At 31.4% G+C, this 27,886-nt stretch overlaps 6 protein-coding genes across 7 annotated transcripts; 4 read left to right on the forward strand and 2 right to left on the reverse strand.

Moving 5' to 3' along the window:
- Positions 1–87: 87 nt before the first annotated feature.
- Positions 88–1,032, forward strand: LOC124495733 (ribonuclease DdI). Its single transcript, XM_047059164.2, has one exon. It carries the CDS (start codon positions 203–205, stop codon positions 887–889), a length of 687 nt encoding a protein of 228 aa, XP_046915120.2. The 5' UTR covers positions 88–202; the 3' UTR covers positions 890–1,032.
- On the reverse strand, positions 892–2,879 carry dgt1 (KAT8 regulatory NSL complex subunit dim gamma-tubulin 1). Its single transcript, XM_047058993.2, has 3 exons — positions 1,415–2,879; positions 1,201–1,352; positions 892–1,140 (listed from the first exon to the last, which is right to left on the reverse strand). Exons 1-3 carry the CDS (start codon positions 2,658–2,660, stop codon positions 955–957), a joined length of 1,584 nt encoding a protein of 527 aa, XP_046914949.2. The 5' UTR covers positions 2,661–2,879; the 3' UTR covers positions 892–954.
- A 281-nt stretch (positions 2,880–3,160) lies between these two features.
- CycT (Cyclin T) lies at positions 3,161–7,305 on the forward strand. Its single transcript, XM_075733772.1, has 8 exons — positions 3,161–3,286; positions 3,367–3,591; positions 3,710–3,791; positions 3,864–3,986; positions 4,064–4,187; positions 4,263–4,399; positions 4,462–4,650; positions 4,721–7,305. Exons 2-8 carry the CDS (start codon positions 3,443–3,445, stop codon positions 6,632–6,634), a joined length of 2,718 nt encoding a protein of 905 aa, XP_075589887.1. The 5' UTR covers positions 3,161–3,286; positions 3,367–3,442; the 3' UTR covers positions 6,635–7,305.
- A 3,574-nt stretch (positions 7,306–10,879) lies between these two features.
- LOC124495589 (uncharacterized) lies at positions 10,880–19,042 on the forward strand. Of its 2 annotated transcripts, XM_075733774.1 has the most exons (4): positions 10,880–11,083; positions 11,211–12,289; positions 16,864–17,027; positions 17,702–18,626. In XM_075733774.1, the coding sequence occupies exons 2-4, from the start codon at positions 11,305–11,307 to the stop codon at positions 18,470–18,472; spliced, it is 1,920 nt and encodes a 639-aa protein (XP_075589889.1). In that variant the 5' UTR covers positions 10,880–11,083; positions 11,211–11,304; the 3' UTR covers positions 18,473–18,626. The 2 variants fall into 2 exon arrangements, with proteins under 2 accessions (XP_075589889.1, XP_075589888.1); XM_075733773.1 differs by having other exon boundaries at positions 10,880–12,289; positions 17,702–19,042.
- A 2,730-nt stretch (positions 19,043–21,772) lies between these two features.
- Positions 21,773–23,117, forward strand: LOC124495585 (cyclin-dependent kinase 7). The gene is made up of 3 exons (XM_047058995.2): positions 21,773–21,991; positions 22,042–22,143; positions 22,205–23,117. The coding sequence occupies exons 1-3, from the start codon at positions 21,848–21,850 to the stop codon at positions 23,054–23,056; spliced, it is 1,098 nt and encodes a 365-aa protein (XP_046914951.1). The 5' UTR covers positions 21,773–21,847; the 3' UTR covers positions 23,057–23,117.
- LOC124495582 (uncharacterized) lies at positions 23,041–27,295 on the reverse strand. Its single transcript, XM_047058991.2, has 5 exons — positions 25,803–27,295; positions 25,600–25,728; positions 25,290–25,535; positions 23,482–25,232; positions 23,041–23,422 (listed from the first exon to the last, which is right to left on the reverse strand). The coding sequence occupies exons 1-5, from the start codon at positions 26,479–26,481 to the stop codon at positions 23,219–23,221; spliced, it is 3,009 nt and encodes a 1,002-aa protein (XP_046914947.1). The 5' UTR covers positions 26,482–27,295; the 3' UTR covers positions 23,041–23,218.
- Positions 27,296–27,886: the final 591 nt, after the last annotated feature.

Here is a 27,886-nt window from a genome sequence, read left to right on the forward strand (position 1 = left end):
GTTTTAATTATGAAATTTTAAAATAACAATCATTAATCAAATATAAATGAAATGGAACATTTTCAATGTACAACGACATGACATTATATGTACAAATATAAATTTCATTTCGTCACATTTGATCTATAAAAATGAAATCAATTTATTGTCATTCCATCATCATCATCATCAGTTTTATTACATTAGTTTTAATCATTCAATAATGGCTAAAATCCAATTGGCATCGTTGTTATTGTTGATTCTTGGAACATTTTCATTGGCATTAGAATCATCTAAACATCATTTTGATTACATTTTATTGGCAACACAATGGCCTGAAACTTTTTGTGAACATAATAAATGTGTTCATCATAAAGATCGTTGGCTAATACATGGTGCATGGCCAGAAAATAATGATGGTTCATATCCACAGTATTGTGATCGTAATAGTAAATTCAATCATAATGCAATCAAATCAATCGAATCGGAAATGGTGGCCAATTGGAAATCTTTGAAATCTGGTAGTTCTAATGATCATTTCTGGTCACATGAATATACTAAACATGGAACTTGTGCTATCGAATGTCCATTGATGCAAAATGAATTCAGCTATTTCAAATCAACATTAGATTCATTCAAACGATTACACATTGAACAATGGTTAGCTGCTGGTGGTGTGGTTCCATCGACAACGCAAATATATCCATTACAAGCTTTCCATGATGCCATTGAAAAAGGTTTCGGTTATAAAGTTCAAATTCAATGTACACGTAGTAATCATCATGATTATCCAATCATTGCACAAATTAATTTCTGTTTATCCAAACAAGACCTGTCACCATTTAATTGTCATTCCAAAGATGTTAGATGTACCAGTTCAAACATTGGCTATCTACCAACACAAAAATGATCTTTTATCAAAGAGATCAAGTTATTTGATTTATTAAAATTTCCAATTTGAAAATTATTATTGAATTATGATAACATATTTGAATCGATATCGAATTCATGTTCTAAACTGAATAAATTTTCCGATTCTACAGGATCCATTGCCAATGAAATGTCTTCAATAGAATGGAAAAGTTCAGTTTCATTTTCCAAATCATCATCATCGTTTATTTGTTGATCTGGACATTCTGGTTCCGATTTTTCTGGACTTTTCTGTTTATATATAAAAAAAAGATAAATTAGATAAAAAAAATCATAAGGCCAAAACATTACCAAAATCTTGGCAATTTCATTTTTTTCAAATTTAATTTGAGTATGTTGTAGACAGGAATTACGATGAACATAGGAAACGACAGGCATTAAACAAGGCGGTGTTCCATTAGCACATGGACGATACAGAATTTGATATGGATCATATAGAATGTCTAAAAGAATTAAAATTATTTTTATTATACAATATATATTAGTTTATGTATGACATGCTTACGTGTACGACAATAATTAGAGAGTGGAACACATTGCTTTTGGCATTGTTGGGCATCTTTTTTGTATATACAAAAATATGTCGATGATGTTGATGGTTTTTCCGTCATTTGTTTATCTTCGATCAAACTTTGACGAATTTCACTAGCTTTATTTTGAATTAATTTTTCCGGTCCTGAGATATTATGATATTTAAACATGGCTTTCATTATTTTATAATCTTCTTCTTCATTAAATGCATCAATTATCGTATTTGAATCATTCATTAATGTCGTCATGGCCGTTGTTGATGATTCTAAGGATTTACCATTAGAACTTGTACTTTCACATTGTTTACTATTATTACTGCCTACAGATAATTTAGCCAAATAATATTGTCGCATTTTTTGTTTCAACATTTGCCGATAATAATTATGTAAATTAATGTACAATGTTTGAAGTCGAAGCATTTTATCACGAAGAATATGGGAAATTTCTTCAGCAGAATAAACACCAGCATGACGTAACGGATCATCCATGTAACTTTCGACAGATTCATTATCGGAATCCAATGAATCAAGATTGAGAACATCGGCCAAAGTTAATTGAGAAAAATCATCATTATTTTGATTTTGACAATGTATAGCATTTATTGAATCGGTTATTCGTGTTTTCAAAGATTTACTCGCTACAATACATTTATCATCGTGAAGTTCCCAATCACCATTCTTACGGCGATGATCATGTTCATCACTTGGACAATAATGTTCTAATTCTTCAAATTTTCTTTTCAAATTTGTTTTCTTTTCTTCGACCATTGAATTCTGATAATTTTCCATACAGGCATTTTTACGTCGTAATATATTGAATTGTTGAATATGCCATGGACAAAAGGCGGTATCACGATCACGACGATCATAACGGCGGGCAGCTTTCGGACAGCGTTTATTTGTTTGTGGATGAATATATGAACATTGTTTAAATGGAGCATTCTTATCGAATAGAATATGTCGTATACAATAGTTATATCCATCGAGACGATTTTGTAGACAAAATCTATGTGGATATAGACAGAAATTATCACCATTTGTTTGATGTGGATTTGGTCGTTGTTGTTGATTAAAAAATTGATTGATTAATGACGATTGACGTTTCAAATATATTAATTGCTGTTGCTGCTGTTGTTGTTGTTGTTGTTGAGATCGATTGCTACCGCTGGCCGTTGATCGATTTGATTTTGCCTGAGAAGAATTTTGTGATTTATATGACATGTTGATGATGATGATTTGTTTTGAACAATAACTATTATATATATTATATTATATCATCTGATAAAAATTTTGAACTTTAATTTCTAAAAATCATCGACGTTTAATGAAATGATGATCGGCTCATTCATTATATAATAAAAATAAGAGCTTGATGGCATGCATTCTAATCCATCCAGTCCAAAAAAAAAACAAGCCAAACAAACACACACACACACACAACGACAACAACAATGAAAAAAAAGGCGAGCGAAAAAATTGCTCTTGCCGAGGATCTGTTCATTAACAATGTAAAAATCTATATATTCATAAATAATAAATAATGATAAAAAAGTTTTATTTCATCCAATTCAATTGTATTGATTTATTTATTGAATTTAAATACAATTTGTAATGTTTTGAGTTTAATTTCAATGAAATTGATTCTAATTTTAATTATTAATTAATTGATAAAAATATTTATTTGTCCTATCGTATATGAATGGTCATTCATAGCAGCAGTCATCTTGATTTTGGCTTGTGTGTGTGTGTGTTGGAAAAAATCGCTTGCTCTGTTCGGATTTTTTTTCATTTCGATCAATTGAATATTTTGGCCCGAATTTTCTATTTTGGATTTTAAATTAATTTCGGTGATAAATTTACTTGTTGAGAATGTTTCATGAATTTTATATTTTATTGTTTACAACCTGATCGATCGATAAATCAACAGTAGCATTCGATCCCAACAGACCATCGGTTGGGGACATTTTTGTCCGCCAAAAAAAAAACAAGAATTGCCTGATCTAATGATGGCCCAACGTGAGCGTTGGTATTTTACAAAAGATGAGCTTGAGAATAGTCCATCGAGAAGATTTGGAATCGATGCCGAAAAAGAACTTTCATATCGACAACAAGCAGCTAATTTAATACAAGATATGGGCCAAAAATTGAAAGTGTATGTTTGAATTTTTAAACAATTTCTATGAAGAAATGTGAAATTTTCGATTTATTTTTTTCATTCGAATGTCTTTTCTACTCATTATTTTATATAATTGTTATGTTTCAAATATCAGAAATCAACTAGTGATCAATACGGCCATCGTTTATATGCACAGATTTTATACACAACATTCGTTCACTCGGTTCCATCGTAATGTAAATTAATTTGTTCATCAATTTTCTATTTTCTATTCTAATTTGATTATTTTTTTTCATATTCAAATAAAGTCCATTGCTTCTTGTGCACTATTTCTTGCAGCCAAAGTCGAAGAACAACATCGAAAACTTGAACATGTCATCAAAGTTGCACAGATATGTTTGTATAGAGAAAATCTTGATCCACGAAGTGAGGTATCTATCTATTCATTTATCAGATAATGATGTATTGGATGATTTGACCATTTAAAAAAAAAATTTATAATTTGCAGCAATTTCAGGCATTGGCCGCCGAACTGGTACATCATGAGAATCTAATGTTAAGAACGCTTGGTTTTGACCTCAGTGTACAGCATCCTCACACATATGTAGTCAATTGTTTTGATCTTGTTCGAGGTAATTGAATTGAATCCGTTTTAAATGTTGTTTCACTATTGAACAAAATGAATTATTATCATTTGAAATGAATAGCCAATAAAGATTTGGCTCAAGCATCATACATAATGGCAACAAACAGCCTGCATTTGACAACGATGTGTTTGCAATATAAACCAACCGTGGTCGCCTGTATCTGTGTATATTTTGTTTGTAAATGGGCATCTTTCGAGGTATGATTCATATCAACAAAAATAATGTGCTCACATTTATTAATATAAAATATGACTGACAGCTTTCAAGATCGATCGAAGGTCGTGATTGGTGGTCATATGTTGATCCTAATGTCACACAAGAAATGCTCGAAGAATTAACTGGAGAATTTTTGTCGATATTGAAAAAATGTCCATCACGATTAAAAAAGATTTTATCATCAAGTCGTTTGAATCCAATTATACCTAATAGTCCATCAATGAAACCAACCGTAATAAAATTAATTTATTTAATTTAATTATTTAAATTATTAGTTATAATTAAACTTTATTTAATTACAGGAGCATAAGCGATCGAATGAAAACCAACAACACAACAGCATCAGTGGGAATAGACCTCAACAGTATCATCCACATCATCATCAAAATTCCTCCATATCGTCGGCACAGAAAATGTCACCCAAAGATCCAAAATTCTCATCACATGCCAATAATGTTCGATCATCTAAACCATCAATACCATTATCGGGTAATTATGGTCAATCTAATACCACTGGTGTTGATCATCACCAATCACATCATCATCATCACCATCATCATCATTCTCATCATCAACATAATTCTGAACAACCAATACATCACCATGGTACCAAACAATCACAATCAATTGTGACATCAAAACAGCAGCAACAGCATTCATTTGCAAACTCATCCTCCAAATCTACTGCTGCTGCAAAGAATCCTGCCTTATTAGAATCGTCTTCATCATTAACATTCGAAAAAATGAAGAAAGAATCGTTGCAAAATGATAATAATAACAATAATAATAATCATCATCATATTAATAGTAATGTTCCAAATTTAAAATCCAATCTATCTGTGATATCCTCCTCAAGCAACATCAACAACAACAACAACAATAATAATAATAGACTTTCAGGCAGTAACAATCTCAACAATAACAACAACAATAATGAAGTCATAAACCATAGTAACAATAATTCTTTTAACAATGATCCAATATTTCAAATTGATTCAATGTTTTCACCTGGATCGGAATATTCCGATTATTCACAAACAAAAAAAGATTCATTTGCTGATTTTAAAATGGAATTCTCTGATAATGAAGATTCAACGAATGCATTCAATTATTCATTACCTGGTCTTGGCTCATCATTGATGATGATGAACGATTCGAATGAGGATTCAAAATCAAATATTTCAAATTCATTAGAATTTTCCAACACTATTAATCATAAATCTTCTAATAATAATAATATAAGTCATCCCACAACAGCAATGGGAAGCAATACTGATTTAAAATCATCATCGTCATTACCTATGTTTAATGAATTAGCATCGAATACAAATACCAATCATCATCATAATCCAACGCCATCATTATCACAATCATCTTCAATGTCCAATTTTTTACCAAACAAAGATAACGAATCAGAGCAATTGGAGGAAAAATCTATGCCTCAATCAACGAACAAGTCAATGTTGAATATGGCATCGAAAATTCCAATTGTACCAACAACGAATCAAGTGAATACATTAGATTCGATTCTAGGTTCGCTCACCAGCAATAGTAACAATAACAACATGAGCAATATTGATTCGAAATTATTGCCATCACAACCGTCTATTGGATCTAATCAACCATCATCGACAGCAGCATTACCACAAGCAACTGCTGCATTTAATCAATTGATAAATGATACCTATCATTCATCACAGCCACCATTATCATCCACATCAGGCATCAATAGTCTATTAATGGATGATGAATTATCAAAACAATCATCATCATCCTTTACACAAAAGCATCACCATAAAGAGAAACATAAACATCATAAAGATAAACATAAACATAAAGAAAAACATCATAAACATAAACATAAAAAAGATCGTCATGATGGACATCACCATCATCATCATCAACGAACATCAGATACATCATCATCATCGTTTGCCTTGATACCTGATGATGATGGCGATGGTGGTCGACCTAAACCTATCAAATTAAAAATACGTACAAATGTCCTTTCATCCACCGAAACGGATCAACGACCATCGACCATTATGGAACAATCGCCTACATCCGTTGCGGCTGTTCCTGCAGCAACAGCAGCAGCAGCTGCTGCTGCTGCACCATTAAAATTGAAAATAAATTTAAAACAAAAAAATATCTCATCATCTGATCAGCAGCAGCAACAACAACAACAACAATCAAACAAAAAAAGAAAGCATTGATCATAAAATAATAATGACAATTTCCATCTTATTTTGCATGTGTTTTTTTTCAAGTTTCCATCTTATTCTCTAACAACTATTGTTATAATTTGTTGTAAATCAATCAATCAATCACAAATGATATTGAATATAAAATAATCAATTTTTTTTTGTTCACCATTCTTTATATGTTATAATTTTGTCAAAATGTAAATAATACCCTTCCCTCACCCACCCCAAATGGTAATCATCGATTCTTTTGCTGAAAAGAATCTGAAATTTCATTTCAAAGCAAATGATAACAACAACAACAACAAAAAAAATCATCATTAATCAATCTGTTATGTTTTATTTTGAAACGAAAAAAATTTTTTCATCAGCAGCCTTTTTTTTTATTTTTTTTTGTCTTTATTGTTGCTGTTGTTAATTGAATGTTAAGAATTGAATTATTTCAAACAAAAAAAAAAAAAATTTTTTTTTAATGAATCAATCTTGCGATTGTATTCTTTCACGCAAACACCCACACACCCATGCTGACACAATTTCATCCATCTCATCATCATCATCGTCATACGATTAATTATTTTTTTTTCTTTATTTAATTTCAATTATTCATCATCATCATCATCATCTTATATATGATAATTAATTAATGTCAAATAAATATTCAAAACAAAAACAAAACAAAAAAATTGAAAATTTTTTTTGAGATTATAACCTTTTCAATCAATCATCATCATCATCGTTAACCTGTCATGAAATTATTTGTTGATTTTAGTTTGTGATTTTAGTCTCTCTCTCTGTGTGTGTTCATTGGCAACATCAAATGTGAAAGGCAAATCTGCTTGTGATGATGATGATTGTTTTGATAATATAAAGTTATATTAAATGATGATAATCTTATTGGTAATAACAACAACAACAACAACAGAAAAAAAATACCAGAAGTTAAACAAGTTTTACAATCCGGTGGTAATTTTTTTTTATCACACCTTTTGTTTATCAAAAAAAAAAAAAAAAAAAAAATATTGGTTGTCGTTTGATTGGTTGGTTCATTGTAATCATCATCATATAATCAATCATCATTATGATGATGATGATTATAATGTAAAAATGGAGAAAAAAAAATTTTTTCAATCCAAAAAATACTTTTGTTTTTTTTTGGTTGATGCCGGCGGATCTGTTCATCATCATCATCATCATCATCATTTATTTATTTATATTGATAAGAAATGCATATTGTAACTGCATTGTATTTTTTTTTGTGTGTTTGTAAATGCATGCATTTATATATATGGTATAAAATTGTTAAAATTTATAATGAGAATGAATGAACACACACACACATCAAAACTTGCGTGTAAATAAATCGATTTGACATATGTGTGTAACACAATATATTTATTATGATCATTAACATTTTGGTATTTTATGATGTTTTTGATCAACACACATAGACACACACACACAGTGGTAGTAGACTGCTTGACGCTTTTTTTTCTAGATTTTCGAAATTTTTTTTTTTTTTTTTGATAACATCACGTTGATCGTTGTCGTTGTTTCGTTATCAAGAATTTATTCATTCTATTCATTCTTAATTGAATATAGGCGACCTGTTTTTCTTTCTGTGTTTCTGGTTTTGGTTTCGATTTTGATTTTGTGTGTCTATTTGTTCCGGCTACATTTTTTCCAACACACACACACGCAATCACAAAAAAAAACAACAGTAGCATATTCAGGACATTTTTTTTCTTGTTCTTTATTCTGTTTACCTTAGAAATGGCAATACCTACACACAGACACAAGAGGATTAGTATATGATGAATTTTATGCTTTGATTTCTTTTTTTTCTGCTTTTTTAATTACAAATTTCTTTCTTTTTGCTGACTTGTATCGATACCGCATCGATTGATTGATTGATTGATTAATCTTACCATTTATTAGATTAGAAATGATGTATGATGTATTATTAAAATTTTTTTTTTTTTATTTCTGTTTGTCGGCAAATTAAATCTATATCCTTACTATGGTAATCGAATGAAATGTTCTATAATTGAATGATTGCAATAGTGGATAATTGAATCGTTATTGTGATGTGATTCTGTTGTTTATCACAACTAATAATTGAATCACAAAAAAAAGATCCGAAAACTATTGCGGAGAGAGAGAGAAAAAAAAACAGCAAACTAAACACACACACACACACATCATTGGATTGATGTATGTATGGTATGTTCTATCGAGTTCATTTGGCGACAGTAAACAAATAAAAATAAATAAACAGAACAGAACAGAACAAATGAATTCCACTATGAATTTTTTTTTTTTTTGGATTCGATTCGTAATAATCAGAAAACAAAACAACACAACAAAAATTCTATTACCATTCTGGTTTGTTTTGTTTTTTCGTTTTTTCTGGTTGGCATATAAATTATCTAGGTCCACTGAATATTTTTTTTTGTTCCTATCTGATCTAGTTATTTTGATTGTATGATTTTAATGTCACTGAAATTCAAATTCAATGATGATTTCAATCTGTTTACCATGAGAAAAAAAAACTTTTGATCGTGATCCAGATTGTTTGGTTTCCTTTTTTTTCATTCTTGTTGTTTTTTTTTTGTTTGTTTCCGGCAAATTAAAAAAGTTTTTCATTCATTTCCTAACAAATAACGAGAACTTGACAACAACAACAACAACGACGAAACGAAAATCTATGGATCATGGAAAACTAAACCAAATCAAAATGGATACAACAACAACAACAACAACAACCAAAATCCCAATTGATTTAAATTTAATTTCATTAAAGGAATTTTTTTGGATTTTTTTTTTCATTCTCCCATTTTTGTTTATACACCATTTATTGGATCATCAAACCCCAATAGAAAAGAAATGGTTTTTGATGTTCACAGAAATAATTTAGCTAATTAACAAGAACAAAAAAAAGTGGTTCAAAATTAGCCGTTGATTAATTAGTGGAATATACCACCATCATGATGCTGATTCGGTCCAATTCTATGTAATGGATGGATTGTGCTTGAAAGGGAAAAACTTATTTTTGATGATCAAATGATGATGGAATTGTTGTTGATAATCAAATGAGAATGCAAATTAGAATGCCTTAAATCTCACTCTCTCTCTCTCATTCTATTTCCACGAATATAATAGTTATAGATTTTTTTTTGCCATATATTCTTTGTTTGTTTGGCCAGCTCTACATTTAGATTCTCCATATATATACATAATAATGAACTTTATTTGCACAAAACACACACACACACATTTTACACATTTACAAACATTTCCAATTTCCATTTGTAGCCGAATATTTTCTACTGTATACACGGGTACAATATTATGCTACTAATCAGATAGAGAGAGAGAGAGAGAGAGAGAGAACGGGTATTTGTATATAAATGGTGAAAATGGATTTGATACTAACACAGATCATCATCGAAAACATTATGATGATGATGATCATCATCATCATCATCGTTATAGTGAATGTAATATTTATATATAGAGTAGCAAAATTCATTCATGAATATAAAAAGAAAAGAATCGAGATTGAACACACACTCGCACACACACACAAAAATCATTCATGTTTTTAGGCATGCCCGATTCTTTCTTTCTTGGATGAATCCATTTTTATTTTCACTTTTCTTTTTTTTTCTCGAATTAATTCTTCTTCCATTTTCTTTCGATTCTTTTCAATTCTATTCTATTCTTTGCTTATTCTCATTCTATTCAAATAAATTATGGAATTTTAAGCGTACCTAAATTGTTTTTTTACTTATTTTAATTTTATTGCTGTGTTGTTGTTGTTGTTGCTGCTGCTGATGTACAAAAAAGTTTTTTTTTCTGTGCCTCATCTGTGTGTGTGTGTGTGTGTTTGAGATTCATTCATCACTATCCTATTATTTGCTTTTTATCCACTCTTTTTTTTCTTCTTTCTTTCAATCGAAACGCGTTTTCTTATTTTTATTCAATTTTCTTTCTTTTTTCCCCAGTGCAAACAAACCCATACACACACAAAGAGAGAAAACCCGATAGATCTGATCAGAATTTTTATATATAGAAATATGAATAAAATCTATAGCCACGGTTTGTAGGCGGTTTTTAACAAACAATTACCAATGCTGATTGGTTAATTTTTATCCGATCATGATCCTGTTATATATATAAATATACGAAGATACGCATGTCTGTCTATCTATCTTTCTCTGTGTGTGTATGTGCATGTTTGAGATTTTTTTTTTTTATATTACCAAATCATCATCATTTTGTTATAACAACTTTGTTATGTTTGTAGCTTTTAGCATCATCATCATCATCATCTATGTTCAATATACATATAGAAATATTATTCTTTTTTTTTGTTTTGTAAAGCCAATTCTCTGTCCATTATCGATGCCAATTAGTAGTCAAACACACATACACACAGAAAAACTATTCGTCTATGTGCAAGTGAGAGAATGTTTATAAGTATAAATTTAAATGTCATTAATATGTTATAGTTACATTTACAATACAGTCACACAACCAGTAATAACCAATCAATACTTTTTTCTTCTGTTTTTTTTTGCAAATATAGTTGTCTTTTTTTTTGTTTGTTTGTTTGAATGAATGAATGAATTTTTTTTCTTTGACTTTGAACATTTTCGATTTTCATTATCGTTCGGTCACTAATGTCGGTAAAAACCAATAATAGTAAAGTGTCTTCATCGTCTTCATCGCCGTCTTCATCATCATCATCGTCGCCGTCGTCTTCGTCATCATTATCATCGCCATCGACAAACGAATCAATTATTGATGATAATCATCATCAAGATTTTCCGCCAAAATCATCATCACCAAAATCAACACCAATAACAATGGTTAAATCAAATTCTATGGCTAAAATAACTAAATCAAATTCCATTTCATCATCAAGTTTTTGTATTGAAGCATTATTGGCAAGATCAAGTCATCCGAAAATTAAATCAACAACAACCACAGAATTTAATTCTGACATTAATGGTAGAAATACAAGTCCATCCAGAGATTCACCCGCTACATCATTGTTGAAATTTACCGGTGATGAAACAATCATTGGATCATCAAGATCAATTTCAAGTCCTAAAATAATCGATACTGCTGCTGCTGTTATTAATGGATTTGAAACAGGAAAAAATATCGAAACACCATGGCTACATTCAACCGCAAATCCATTGACATTATCAACATTGTTCGCTCAACAACAACAACAACAACAACATCATCATCATCATTCATCTATTTATGGATCAATCTATCCATCATCATCACCATCGATTATGAATGCTCAAGATCAAGCTTCTGTTCATCATCACCATCATCATCATCATAATCAAAATGGTTCCGGTGAAGGATCGTCAGCCACAACAACAACAACAGCAGCAGCAACAGCAAAAACAACAACAACAACAAAAACAACAACACCACAATCAATTTCAACAACATTTCCAACATTACCATTTTTTACTAATGCATCTGCATTTCATTCAGCATTTCATCAGATTGCTACGGCAGCATCAACTGGTAAATCGATGGCAGCAGCAGCAGCAGCGGCTGCTTCCATTGGTGATGGCCAACAAGTAGCTGCTGCAGCACAGGCATATGAATGGCTAGCCAAAGAGATGCTTTGCCAGAATGGTAAGTGTCATAATTATCATCATCATTATTATTAATCAAACAAATACAATGATGATTTGTTTCTATAGTGACCATATTGAGAGTTGAATGAAATTATTATATCTAAACTAATTATATATATTTATTATTACTTATCAATTTTCCTACATCATTCACTTAATCATACAAAATAATGGCTACTGATTTTCTTCTTCATTCATTTATCGTTAATGTTTACCTAACTAAAAAAAAAAAATAAATAGAAGTAAACTGACACATCACATTCCAATGTACAATCTATTGCTATGTATAAATTGTGTGTGCTTGGGTGTTTGAGGGAATACAAAATATAAATCACACACAAAAAAAATTTGATGGTGTGAGATTTTTACCACCTATCATTAATGTTATATATCAGGATCATTTAAAATTGTGATTGACAGACGAGATACGAGATATATATAATCCCTACTACTACATCCAATACAACAACGACAAGAAAAATCTATACATTTTTTGTTGTTGTTGTGTAAATAAAAAAAAAATGTTTGTCAATTTCCAAATAATATAATGATAATGATAATCGTTTTTAATGTCAATCGTTTATAATGATTTTTTTTTTTTGGGGTGACGTGATTACCGTCAATTTGATCAATTTTGTTTGCATTTATCCATTATTTGTGTGGGTGGGTGGGTGCTGGTGGCGATGGTGGTGGTTTAGTGTGAAAACCTTAAAATCAATTATTAATGTCATCATAATCATCATCATCAATCAACAGTATTAATTTGATCTTAATTGTACTGTGTGACAGGATTTCTCACTATTTAGAAAAAAGAAGAAAAAAAAGTAAATTATAGACAGATTTGATATAGATAATTTGAACAAATAAATCCGCATTTAATATATTAAATTATTAAAATCTAAATCTAAATGATATGATATACATACAGGTTAATCTACCTGTCATTTTTACATTACATTCCATTTTTTTACATTGATCAATCGATCAATGATGGCAATAAATAATTGGAGAAAAAAAAATTTTTTTTTGCTCAACATTACAAGATATTATTGATTGACATGATTGTCGATTTGTGACAAAAAAAAAAAAATTTCTGATTTCGATTTGTGTGTGTGTGTGTGTGTGTTTTATATGTTTACGACCACACACACACACACATATGTCACAAAGATGGAAATGAATACTGTTACCTCGTAATATTAAAAATGGTAACCCCTAAAGCTATATGATATAGAGATTAATCAAAAAATGAATATGAATATAGTGAATGAATTGAATATTGGCAATAAGTCCATTTAAACAATATTGTTATGCAAATATATGAAAATGAATAACACACACACACACACACGATGTGTTTGGTGTTTTGTTGGCACGGGTCACCAATTTAAACCACAAAAAAAAACAGAAGCCGAAGACCATTGGTCTCTTTTTTTTCTTTTGTGGGTCAAAGTGTAAATTTTTTTTTCTCTGGTTTGCGGTTTATATATGTGTGTGTGTGTGATTGTGGTGTTAAGGTGGTGGTCAACCATCAACAACATCGACACTAACAACAACTAATAATAAGCTGGACATGAATAAATAACAACAATGGTGGCTAGAATATAAATACAATCATCTATTGAATGAAAGTTAATCGAATGATAAATATAAAAGAAAAAGAAAACAAAAACAAGAAAAATATCTAGCAATAAAAACGATTTACCGGTGTTTGTTAACAACGGGCAAAGTTCATTTGATTCAAACATAGAAATTTTTTTTTTGCTTAAACTTCAAGCAAGACAAAAAAAAATATCTGACGATCATCATCTATGGATGATTAAACTGTTTACATAACACACACCCACACACACACACTCATACATGCATTCATGTACCAGAAACCATCTGGGTCCACAATTGTGTGCATGGTATGGCTTAAAACAAAAAAAAAAAAAAATATACACTTTGGTCCCCGACGACGACAACTAAAAAAAACCCAATTATCCATCCATTCTTATTATAATAAATATATGCAAAATGGCAAAAATATTTATAATACAACAATTGGCTGCTGCTGTCATCATCATCATCGTTGTCGTTGTCGGCTCTAATAAGAATCTAATAGGATTTTCATTCATTACAGCTTACAATTCTGTGTTCATACAAAAATGTGTACAGAAAAGTTTTTGGACCAATTTATACAACCATGGTAGCCAAACATCAAACATTTCTTTCAATTCTTTTTATCAAAAGGGATTTTTTTGTTTTGCCCCTCAATCTATTATTTGATCATCCAAATTGGAATGTTTACCCGATGATTGCTGATTATTTTTGCCCAAGGCGTGAATTAGACTTTTTTTTTTGGCACACACTAGTTAGGACGGGGATTATATATATATACAGAAGAAATTAGTGTACCCATTGTATTGTATTGTTTTTTTGGAACTTTGTTTGAGTTTTTGTTTTTGTTCCACATACGACTAAGTGAAACTTTTATTTGATGATGATGCAAAGAATGTGGATGAATGTTCCTATGATGAATGAACAGAATCATCATTTATATTCACTTTTTTTTGTTTTATATTTACCAATGTATGACTGCTAATTTAGTCAATAATTGAAGTCAGTTGTGAAAATTAGATTAAAAAAAAGAAAAAATTTCATTTCATTCATTTTTCACTTTATTCTGGTGTTCATTTCGAACATATTCGAAATGAATCTTTGATATTAATCAATTTTAATCAATGGAATAGAATAAATATAAATTTTATCGATTCGATTGAATTCTTTTTGTCTATTTACACATACACATGTGTGTGTGTGTGTGTGGAAATGGATCGATTTAAATTTCCTATATGTGTTTGTTTCCAAACATATATTTATTATTTTTAATCTGATATATGTATGGTCCATATGGTACCTAATATATTGGATCTGATATGTATTATGTATGTTGATAAAAGAATATCCATCTCGTTTAGCTGACAATTATACATACACACACACATACGGACAAACAAACAAAATAAAAATGAGTCATTAATGTCCATATATTTACTCATTTACTTATCGGGGACAACAAAAAAAAAGTTTCCCTTTCATATATGAATGAATGAATGAATGAAATGATTTGTATAGAATATTTTAACAATTCATGAGCATGATAATGATGATTATGATGATGATGATGATGATGATGATGATGATTATTGGTTTGATCACCATATGATGATTTGATTATTTCAACACCATCTTTCCGTTTTTTCATCACTACTACCACTAACAACGACAACAACAACAACAAAAAAAATGTGACAATTGATAAGAATTGTAATGGAAATAAATTTAAATCATCATTATTACCGATTTCTAAGTGACACACACACACACACACACAACAAATCAACCATGTATGTATATGTGTCAGTCACTTTGGGTTTCTATTTCACTGATTTTTTTTTTTTTTTTTTGGTACATTACAATATCCATATCGATCACATTTTTATTCTTTCTTTTTTTCTTTTTGGTTCATCAGTTGATCCACACCAATAGAAAAAAAAACATGACAGATGGCCCAAATTAACGCCTGTGTGACACGTACCTACTATTTTTATTTTTTTTGATTGAACATTTATAACACACACACACACACAGATATACAAAGACACATATGAATTGAATGATTACGATTTTTGGATTGTGCTGGTCGTTTTTTTTTGGTGTTGGTGCTGTCAACACAACAATACACACAATCTAATGAAATACAATAAACGACAAAAGAGAAGCTAATTCAATTTGATCATTTAGTATAAGTAGACTTTTATCACCATCATCAACATCCATTGCCACACGAATACGAATTTAACAACAATAGAACACACACACACACACACACCAAAACACATTGGTGTCTCATATTCTCTCTCTCTCTAGAGATTTAGAATTATTTGTTATATTTACTCTTGGGCCATCATCATCATCATCATCATCATCATTGGGTCCTTTAAAACTTTCTATGATGGTAAAAATAAAATAAAAATAAAACAAAATCCTCTCTTCCATACAATGATGATGACGACGACGACGTGTGTCACACACACACACACTGGCGACCAGAAAAAAATACCGTATTTTTTATCATCATCATCATCATCATCATCAATACATTATTCTTCTGTATACAAGTGACTTTTTACACCGAAAAATCATCCTCATCCTAATCATCATGGTGATGATGATGATCATTTCAAGTGTATTACACACACACATATGAACAACAATATGTTTTGTTCCCCTTAAACAAAAAAGTAATCTACATTTGAATGATAAAATAAAATGTGTGGCATATGAATGAAAGAGAATACACAAATGAATAATGTGACTATTTGTCATCATCATCATCATCATAATCATTGTTGTTGATAATTGAATGGAATTTTTATTGTTCAATTTAATGGTCATTAATTTAATTTGATGTTGATGGTGATGATGATTTGTTTGAATCAATTACTTATTTTTTTTTTATTGGCGATAAATTTATTTTCATCTTTTTTTTCATTTCTCTTCTCTTCTCTCTTTCTAATATTATAGGCCAAAATAATCCGGCATCAATGATTGGTAAATCAAGAAGACCACGAACAGCATTCACTAGCCAACAATTGCTTGAATTAGAGAATCAATTCCGTATGAATAAATATCTATCAAGGCCTAAACGTTTTGAAGTGGCCACCAATCTATGTTTATCGGAAACACAGGTAATGCAACCAAGCATCCAATATTTTATTTTTTTTTTCAGTGTTTGATTCATTTCTCTATTTGCACATGAAATAAATTATGAGAATTGAGAATAATTTTTTTTTTATTACCATCCATCCATTCATTGGATTATTTGATTTGATTTTACCATAATGATGCTTATGATGATGATGATGATAATTTCATTGGATCACCATATGTCATTTTATTATATTTATTTATATAAAAAGAGAGAGAGAGAGAGACTTTTTACAATTAAAGTCAAATGATAAGATTCCATTAATTTAATTGAAAATCACAGAAAATTTCACACACACACACACACACGAGATTCTTTTCCTTTTTTTTTTTGGCTCTCTTCAGTTTATTAGAAGTTAAAATTAGTTGACTTGATTTAAAAAAAATGATGATGTGATTGGCGATTTTTTTTCTCTTTTGGCAAACTGACTTTTTTTGCATGATGCAAGGCACGTGTCTGCTGCACTTATTTATGCAGAGTGTCGTATTATCGACTTTATTATTTAATCACTTAATTTTAAATAAGTTTTTTTTTCAAATAACTTTTAAAAGTTTTTTTCGCGTGTGTTCGCGTGTGCAATTTTAACATAAACCAAACTTGACAATCAACTGAATTATTATTATTATTATTATTTACTTTCTGTTGAATAAATAGGTGAAAATTTGGTTCCAAAATCGTCGTATGAAATGGAAACGTAGTAAAAAAACTGCACAAGAAGCAAAACAAAATTTATCATCATCATCATCATCATCAAAATCATCATCAATGGCCAATAATAATAATAATAATAATAATAATAGTGGATCAGGCTGTACATCATCAGCAACAATAACCACAGCCATGAATCAGGATTCAAGTGATGGCCATATGTCAACCAGTGACAATGATTATGATTCAGATAATTCTAATACAGCTCATTATTCTGATGATGAAAATAATCATAATATTAATGGAAGAATAAAAAAATCATTATCGGCAAATGGTAGATCATCATCATCATCATCATCATCATCGTCATCATCATCAACATTGACCGTTGGTGATCGATCATCAACACCATTATCATTATTTAAATCATTAAAATCATCACATGAAAATCAAGTTATCATTGGACATCATCATCAACATCAACATCATCTTAATCATAATAATCATCATATAAATCCAATGATGACCAGATGGATTGAATGTGGACGTTTTACAAATAGACCATCATCTGATAATGAAACAACAATGGACATTGGTGTTGGTGGTAAAGCAATAATAACATCTTTAAGTGGAAAAACAATCGCCGCCACCACCACCGCGAACACCACCACCGCCAGCAGAAGCAGTAACAGCAGCAGCAGCGGTAATGGTATTATTGTTGGTGGTGGTGCTACTATTTCTTCTGTCGAACCATTTTATAGACAATTTGTAAGCTAAATTAGAAGCTATCAAATTATCATCATTCTATTCCATTCCATTATTGATTAATATGGAAACAATAATAAATTGCAATAATAAAAATACGTAAAAACACGCGTACGAATAGGACAGAGTAATAAAAATGATGATGATGATGATGATGAAAATTTTTCAATTTAATTGTGTGCTCATTTCGTTTCATTTCATTTCATTTCTTAATTCAGTTTCGTTGTATTTTTTTTTCTGTTCTCCTTGTTCGTTTGTAAATTATCCCAAAAACAAAAAATAAAACATTTTCGAAGAAAAAATTCAATTCAATTAATTTAAAAAATGAAAATGTAAAAGTCAAAATCAAATCAATCCGATGATCAACTAGATGATGATGGTCTACAAATGAGATCGTTCGTTTTTTTTTTGTTTCTTCATCTTATAATAATAATAATAATAAACAAAATGATCAATTAATCATTTTTCAATTTTTTAATGGATAACAATCGATTGATTTCTTCTTCTTCTTCTTCTTTTTTTTCTCTCTGATTCAATTCAATTGGTCATTGGTCATTAAATGATTGATATGTTTGTCCCATGTGTGTTTGTGTGTTGTCTTCATCACTTGGTTGGCGCGATCACGAATCAATTGATTTTGAACAAAGATCTCTTTTTTTATTTGTTGAAATGAATGATAAAGATAAAAAGAAAAGCAAATATTGATTCGTAATACGATCAATGATGATGATGTTCTGAAATTGAATCGATCAAAGATGATGGTTAAAAGAAGAAGAAGAAGCAAAAAATTAATAGCCCCATCGTTAATAGATTTTCCATTGAAGTTTAGATAGATATCAGTTTTTGAAGTAGTCTTCTAGCTCCAGAATTCTTTCATAATTATACAGTAGGAAAAAAATCAAATTCATTCACATTCTGTTTTTTTTCTTTTGAAATTCTGAAATTTTTTCAAATTGAATAAATTGTTTTTTAAACAAGAATTTAGTTAACATTTAATTAAGAATTAGTTATTATTATTAATAAAGACGTAATGTTTTGGGATTGAAAATTAAGTGCATTTAATTTTATCATCATCATCATCATCATCATCATCATCAATGTGATCGTAATCATTACCAACCACTACTGTACTGTTATGTTTGAAATGAAATGGATGATGATTTCCACCATTGTTGTTGTTGATGATGAAAGCAATTGATAAAGGCAAAATGTTTGGAAAATTATTCTGTTCAATGATCAGAGAGGGAGAGAGAGAGGATATAAACGACGACAATTGAATTCAACTTGTGAAACGGTCGACCAACAATTTCTACAATATCCCTATGTGATATATACAGCTAAATTTAATTATGTTGATTGCTCTGATGTTGTTGTTGTTGTTGTCGTTCGATTTTGTTTTCGATATATTTATGTGTTCATGGATCCAAGTGACAAACTCCGGAGGTTTTTTTTCATTTTCTTACCCCTCTTTTTTTTCCTGTTATTGCTACAGATTCTTACGTCAATATAGTCACATTGAGAATTCAATCAAAAAACATCAATAACGACGACGATGTATGTTTTGCACAACAACAACAAATTTGAATCATCATTGAGCATTCCCATTTTTTTTTTGCTGTATGTTTTGTTGTCATTGTCGTTATATATTTGTTGTATGGGCAATGCAATTGCCTTAATTTTTCACTTTTCATTCGCACACTACTTATATTTTGATGTTGGTATGTGCTGCCGATGATTTCATATATAATAATAATAATACCACACATTCTCACTTACACACAGATATACTTCCTTTACTGCCAAAAAAAAAACTATAAGTTCTGGTTCGTGTATTATATATTTGGATGCTTTGGTTAGTATTGCCTATGTATGCACAATGAATTTTTTTTTGTGTGTGTCTCAACAGCCTCAATTCCCTTAGCGATATTCAATTTAATTGACAACTTTTTTTCCCGTTCATTTATTCTCTCTCTCTCTCTCTATACACACACACAAAAATACGATCCTGTTTCGTAATTTTGTTGGGCATCGAACCTTCTTCTTCTGTATAATGTACAACCTATGTGCTTGATTCTGGGTGGTATCATTGATTACATTGCATTGAACGTACATTTTTTTTTGTTTGTTTGTTTGTCACCAAAGAATACCGTCAAAATGGATATGATTATTATTTACCGAAAAAAAATACGCTACATTATATATATAGGGATTCTGATGTTGCCTTGTGATCGCAATATGGTGGTGATTGTAGTTCACTTTTCATAAACAAATTTATTTGAGCTATGACCGAATTAGATCCCTCTAAATGAGATCGAATAGAAGAATGGGAAGATTGAACAATGTTCATTTTAGCATGATAATCACCATTGATAACTATGATGATGATGATGATGATGGTGATGATGCGCATAGTATACATCAATCAGATTTACAGGATATTGTATATATATATTCTGGAAAAAAACGTCCTGATATTTTCTTTTTTTTTTTACTTTTAACTGTATTATTTCATCATATGCTAAGCTAAGCATAAAAATGTTTAGAGAAGAATAAAAAAAAACCTAAACCAAACCAACCAGATATATGTCGGAAATTGCCTTCAAGAAGAAATTGGCAAGACTCCAATTACTGAAATTACATTAACGACAACGATAGCGATTCCGATCTAATTTATAATATGATAATGGAATTAATTCAAACAAATTGATCATATCACCACTATATCATCATCATTATAATCATCAAAAGGAGATATTGAGAGACAATCAAGTTGGCTATTTGGGCATATTTTTTTTCACATCGCTACATAAATCCAATACTTATTCATTACCATTAGTGATATATTCTTACCATTATATATCAGTGGTATTTTGATCAATGATACTATAATTCACAGTGCATCACATTATGGAACCAATTCTCAATTCAATTATTCTAATTTATTTTGTTTTTATTATCATTATTATTATCGCCTTAGGTAAATATTGACAGCATTCAAAAAATTGATAAATTCTTCAATTCTTTTGAATTTTGAAATTAAATTTTAGACACTGATTTTCATCATAAATTCAGAGCACTTTTTTTCATTAGAATTTATTGATTTATAGTGTTAAAACATTAATGTTGAATCAAAACACCACCTATTTTTGTTAGATTTGACAATAAAAAAGATTTGAATTTGAATAATCAAAAATTCATTCGAAAATACACCGATAGATGGCTGTTCATTAATTCAACATGTCAACAAAATACGTGCGTCATCTGGTGGTTAACAAAATTGTTATTAATTGTTCTATTTTCACAATAGTCGTCATGACATGTGATCTCTATAATTTGAAATCAGTATCATCATCAGTATTTATTTATTATAATCTGTTTTAATGATTAATGATGAATAACAAAAAACGAAAAGCGTCAGGAGCTTCGAAAAAGAAACGCTATGAGAAAATTGAATTCCTTGGAGAAGGTCAATTTGCCTATGTGTATAAAGCTCGAGATGTACAAACCGATCAAATCGTAGCTGTCAAGAAGGTTTGTATGAATCTTTAAATCTGTAAATTCGCTAAATTTTCTATTGTTAGATCAAACTTGGATCTCGATTTGAGGCACGCGATGGAATTAATCGGACCGCGCTGAGAGAGATCAAGATTTTGCAAGAATTATCTCATGAGAACATAATCGGGGTAAGTCTCCATTCATCAATATGATTTGTAAAGCCATGACATTTCGTTTCTTTCATTGAAGCTATTAGACGTATTTGGTCATGTTTCAGATGTTTCACTTGTTTTCGAATACATGCTTACTGATCTAGAAGTAATCATAAAAGATATAAACATATTTTTGACTCCTGCTAATGTTAAATCATACATAATAATGACCCTTAAAGGTCTTGAATACCTGCACACCAAATGGATATTACATCGTGATCTCAAACCAAACAATCTGCTTATTGATGGTAATGGCGTGCTCAAGATTGGAGATTTCGGTTTAGCTAAATCTTTTGGTTCACCAACAAGAATACTTACAAATCAGGTCGTAACTCGTTGGTATCGTGCACCGGAATTATTATACGGTGCTCGTATGTACGGTACCGGTGTCGATATATGGTCCATTGGTTGTATCATCGCCGAATTAGTCATACGATTACCATTTTTCCAAGGCCAAAGTGATCTAGATCAAATGCTTAAAATATTCCAAGTGATGGGCACACCAAATGAAACTAATTGGCCAGGTGTAACAAACCTACCGGATTATGTGAAATTTAATGTGTTAGAGCCTGTACCATTTGAAAACATATTCACAGCTATCAAAGAAGATTTAATACAAGTTCTTCAATCAATGCTGGCGTTGGACCCTAATCGTCGATGTACATGTTCACAAGCATTACAAATGGCCTACTTTCACAATGATCCACCACCAACGCCTACACATTTATTACCGAAAGTAAAAAACGAGATATCTTCGGAGGATATTACAATCACTGATCAAGCATCAGGTGAACCAACCATGAGTGGCACTAAAAGAGCCAATCTGTTTAGTTTGGATAATGTGGTGGCACCACCACATGTAAAACGATTAAATTTCGATGATGATTGACATCAATTATTGTTTATGTAATAAAATAATAAAATAATGATGATTGTCATGCAACAATAAATAGCCGTTCTACAAATATAATACAAATAGATAATATATACGGATGTGCATCCTAATAAATGTATGATCCATGTATGTACAAATGACCAATTAGTGTCGAGGTTAGATAAGCCGTTCTTCTGGTGGTGGTTTCAGAATCTCTCCAGCAGAATTTCCAAACATTTCCTGAGTCGATGGTGAATATGTGCCACGTGTTGCTCGAGCACGTTTTATGCTTCGAAATACAACCAACATGATGACTGCCAAAGCTATAGTCATTATGGCACCCACAGATGCAATCAATATGACCACAAGGTTGATTCGTTTCTGTATGTTCAACAAAAATTAAACCAAATGAATTGCATAGATCAAAATCAGTGTCAAACCTTTTTCTCACAAATTAGTCCTTCATAATCGTCCGAACAGATGCAATAATAGCCACGACCTGACTGGACACATGTTCCACCATTCTGGCAAAGACCAGTGGCCATTGAGCAATCATAGATTGGGTCACAAAGCGAGCGATTATATAATCCAGCCGGATTAGGTAGGCAAGCACAAAGGTTATGTTGTATATGTGACATTTTTTTCACACAATGTGAATGCTCTGGATGACATTCGGGCATGTAACAAGATCGGCGTCGATCACAACGTTCGCCTAACCAGCCGATCGTACATTCGCAAATATAGGAATCGTTACTTTTCTTCAAACACGTAGCTCCATTTCGGCATGGCGATGAAATGCATGGATCGATCAGATATTGGCACATTTTCCCCTCAAATCCGTAAATACACTGACATGAATAGGAATTGATTTCATCGATACAAATACCTCCATTCTGACAATGGTTAATTTGGCAATCGTCTTTGTTGATCTCACAATCGATGCCTTCGAATCCTGGTACACAGGTACAAGTATAACCAACCGCTTGATGACTATGACGCAAAACCGTCAATTCGTCCAGTTCATATTTGTCGCGAAAATTCTGTCCAAACAATGATGCATCGTGAGCTTTCTGCTGACAGGTACCACCATTTTGACATGGATTTGATTCACATTCATCGATGTCAATCTCACAATGATGGCCCGTGAACCCAGGTCGACAATGACAACTGTAATTAAGATGCAAATCTTCGCATCTAAGCGTCCCCAATTGAGAACAAGGCATTGGTTCACAGTCATTAATTTCTTTCTCACAATGTGGGCCATCAAATCCGGTTTCCGTACAATTACATTCGAATGCATTTACCAAATCGATGCAGCGGCCACCATTCAGACAAGGATCATTGTCGTTGTTAACTGATTCGGCACATTCATCAACGTCTTTTTCACAATGATCCCCTTCAAATCCAGGTAAACATTCGCATTCATAGGTGCCATTACGATTCAGACAGGTACCATTGTTCATACACGGACTTATGACGCATTCATCAACGTCTTTTTCACAATGAATGCCTTCAAATCCATGATGGCATTCGCAATGGTAGCTAGCTAATTCATTGACACAGCTACCACCATTCTGACATGGATTCTGAATACATTCATCAATGTCCAACTGACATTGTGAGCCTTGAATGCCTGAAGGACAATGGCAAAGATATCCACCGATCAAATCAGTACAGGTTCCACCATTTTCACAAGGATTCGATTTGCATTCATCTACTTCTAACTCACAATTCTTGCCGGAATATTCAGGTGGACAATCGCATTCATAAGTAGACTGTAGATTTTTGCAAGTACCATTGTTTTGGCATGGACCAGAAAGACATTCATCAATGTCCAGTTGACATAATGGACCGGTATAACCAGGCCTACAATAACATTCGAACGAGCCAGGTTGATTGACACATAAGCCATGAACACATGGATGGTGTACTGAGCATTCATCGATATCATGTTCGCAAAATTGGCCCTCATATCCGGTTGCACAGTAGCAGCTATAATCTGTCAGGTTATTCAAACACGTTCCATTCTGACATTTATGCTTTTTGCAATGATCGATACGGTTTTTGCATCCGATACCTTCGAAACCTGGAGAACATTCACAACGGTATCCGTTGACTAAGTCGATACAAATCTGCCCATTACTACAGTTATGTTGAGCACAATCATCGATGTTAATTTCACAATTATCACCTGTCATTTAATGGTAATAGTGAGCTAGGCTGAATACATTGTTTCTATAGAGCTTACCGGTGAATCCCAATGAACAGCTACAATTGTATGATAAGAAATCCTGAGCAGTCAGACAATGGCCTCCATTTTGACATGGATTTTCTTCCGGTGATTGGCATGGATTCCATATGTTTGTACAGTTTGCACCATAATAAGGTGGAATACATTGGCACGTGTAATTGCTGATTCCGTCCACACAGTGACCACCATTCGAACATGGATTCGGTTTTGGACAATCATCGATATTGTGCTCACAATTTTTTCCTATAGTCAAAGATTATTGATTATTATTAACAAATGAAATGCCAAAAAAATTATCGATACGAACCGTCGAATCCATCAATACATTGACAAACGGCAAGACCATCGGGTCCATTGATTTGACAATGGCCATTGTTGAGACAATTGATTGTATCACATGTGTGTAGGATATGTTCACAGTTTTCACCATGATAACCTAACCATTGGATATCATTAAAATCGTTGATATAATACAATTTGAATTGGGATAACATCAATTATTAAACATACCCGGTTTGCAAATGCAACTTGGCATGGTTGAATTTTCAATAAGGCTGCATGTGGCACCATTTTGGCAGTTGTGATTCATTCCACAAGCTTGATTACGGTATTCACAACGTGGTCCACTGAAATTTCCAGTGCAAAAACAATAAACTTCAGCATCACTGACCACTAAACATTGGCCCAAATTCTGACAATGGCCATGTCGACAACGACAGAATTCATCTACACATTCAGAGTGTTCGGGACAATCGTCATTCGATTGACATTTTAATTCGGCATCGATTCCAAAATGTCCATCTCGACTAATCAATGGGTTGTTTGTAGACGATTCGATTAACGATAAGGACGACGGTGGTATTATAGTCATTGTTTCATTTCTCGATTCTTCAATTGAATCTGATGATGAATGACTTATGTTAGCATCTTCGTTTGTCATGTTTAGTACGGCCACTATGGGTCCGGTAGTTGTCGGGGCAGTTTGTTCGTCATCGTTGTGATGTAACCAAGAATTCGAAGACCATGGCTGGTCATCGCTAATGGTTGTATATGGCAGTGATTGACAATCTAAAATTGATACCAGTGTCAGAATAATGAAGACAGTGGCCAGAACTAATGGACATTTTGATCGTCTGGATATTCTGATTGTCGGCATAGTTTTGATGAATAAATAACACAGTATTAACATATAGAATATGTGGAATAATGTAGCTAGAAAGTAGGATGATTTGATCTATAAATTAGCCATTTGAATACGGAACAATCGATGATCGTAATCATGTGAATGTAGTTGATTGTAAAATAGTCTTCATCCAAATGACAACCAATTGGACGATGATTGTAGCATTATACATCCGGTGATTATTATGTAAAATAATGATTGTGTGATTTTACAATGAATTTTACAGCCAATTGTTAATTTGGCCTATTGTTGGCCTAAAGTGAAAGGGATGATTTTAGTCACCAAGTCAGTCAGTCAGTCAATTTCATTCAATCAATCAAGGAAACGATCGATCTACAAATCTATTCATTCATTCATATCATTCACTGTATTCACAATGATTGTTTGTCACATTTATAATATATGCATAATCAAAACTGGATGCTACTCTCTAAATTAATGTGGCTAGTTTATATAAACTTCCTCATCATCAAATTTATATACAACACAAACACATTATTAAACAACAAGTTGAGCTGATTCAAGTTTAGGTCCATAGACTCCCACCACAATTGTAATCATTATTTTGGTCACAATATGACAAAAACGGTTACTTTAAAAAATTTTTATAGAGACGACGATAATTTCTTTGCGAAATTGAAACCATTGAGCACTTTTTTTTCTACAGTTAATAAGCATCGACGTCACTAGTTTATCAAACAAACAAACAGGTAAGATGCACTCGGCATGACTCATAATGTAGCTTTCCATTAGTGGTTAAAAAGCCAGCCATCACAATCATCATCAACAGGTATATTGTGTTATTCTATGTTACTCAATTTGTTGTGTGTGTGTGCGTGTGTGTGTTTATATATTATATTCCACTGCCTCTGCCCTTTGGCCACAATAAACAATGAATCCATTCAGATGGTGAGCGCAACCAACTGTTGCCATGACCACCGCCACTTGTCCTGAATTCGCACACATCACATCATCATCATCAGTTTTATTATTCGAAAATGAGCAATGTTTTCAAATTTTCAAAAAGTTCCAAAAGCGTAAAATAAAATTTTTGTAAGCCATAATTATCAGAGAGCCAACTGATGAATAATATCGATGGAATATGGTTGAACCAGGCTCATGCTTCATATAGCAAGAAAATTTTTCAATTTTAATTTTTTTTTCCAACAAACCTAACTCTTTCAAAACTAGCCGTAGCCAATAATTTTAATTTTATTGCATTTTAAATTATTTTAAAAATTTGAAAACAACATCAGCAACAGTTTTTATTTAATGTTTCATCAATGAATTATTAAGAATTCTTATTGTTTAAAAATTATTTCATTGTTTTACAAACAATTACAATTACATGTAATACAATACATTGGATTGATAATAGAATGAATGAATGATGATTAATAATTAATTAATT

Source organism: Dermatophagoides farinae, chromosome 8 (assembly GCF_024713945.1).
Source record: "Dermatophagoides farinae isolate YC_2012a chromosome 8, ASM2471394v1, whole genome shotgun sequence".
NCBI lineage: Eukaryota > Metazoa > Arthropoda > Arachnida > Sarcoptiformes > Pyroglyphidae > Dermatophagoides > Dermatophagoides farinae.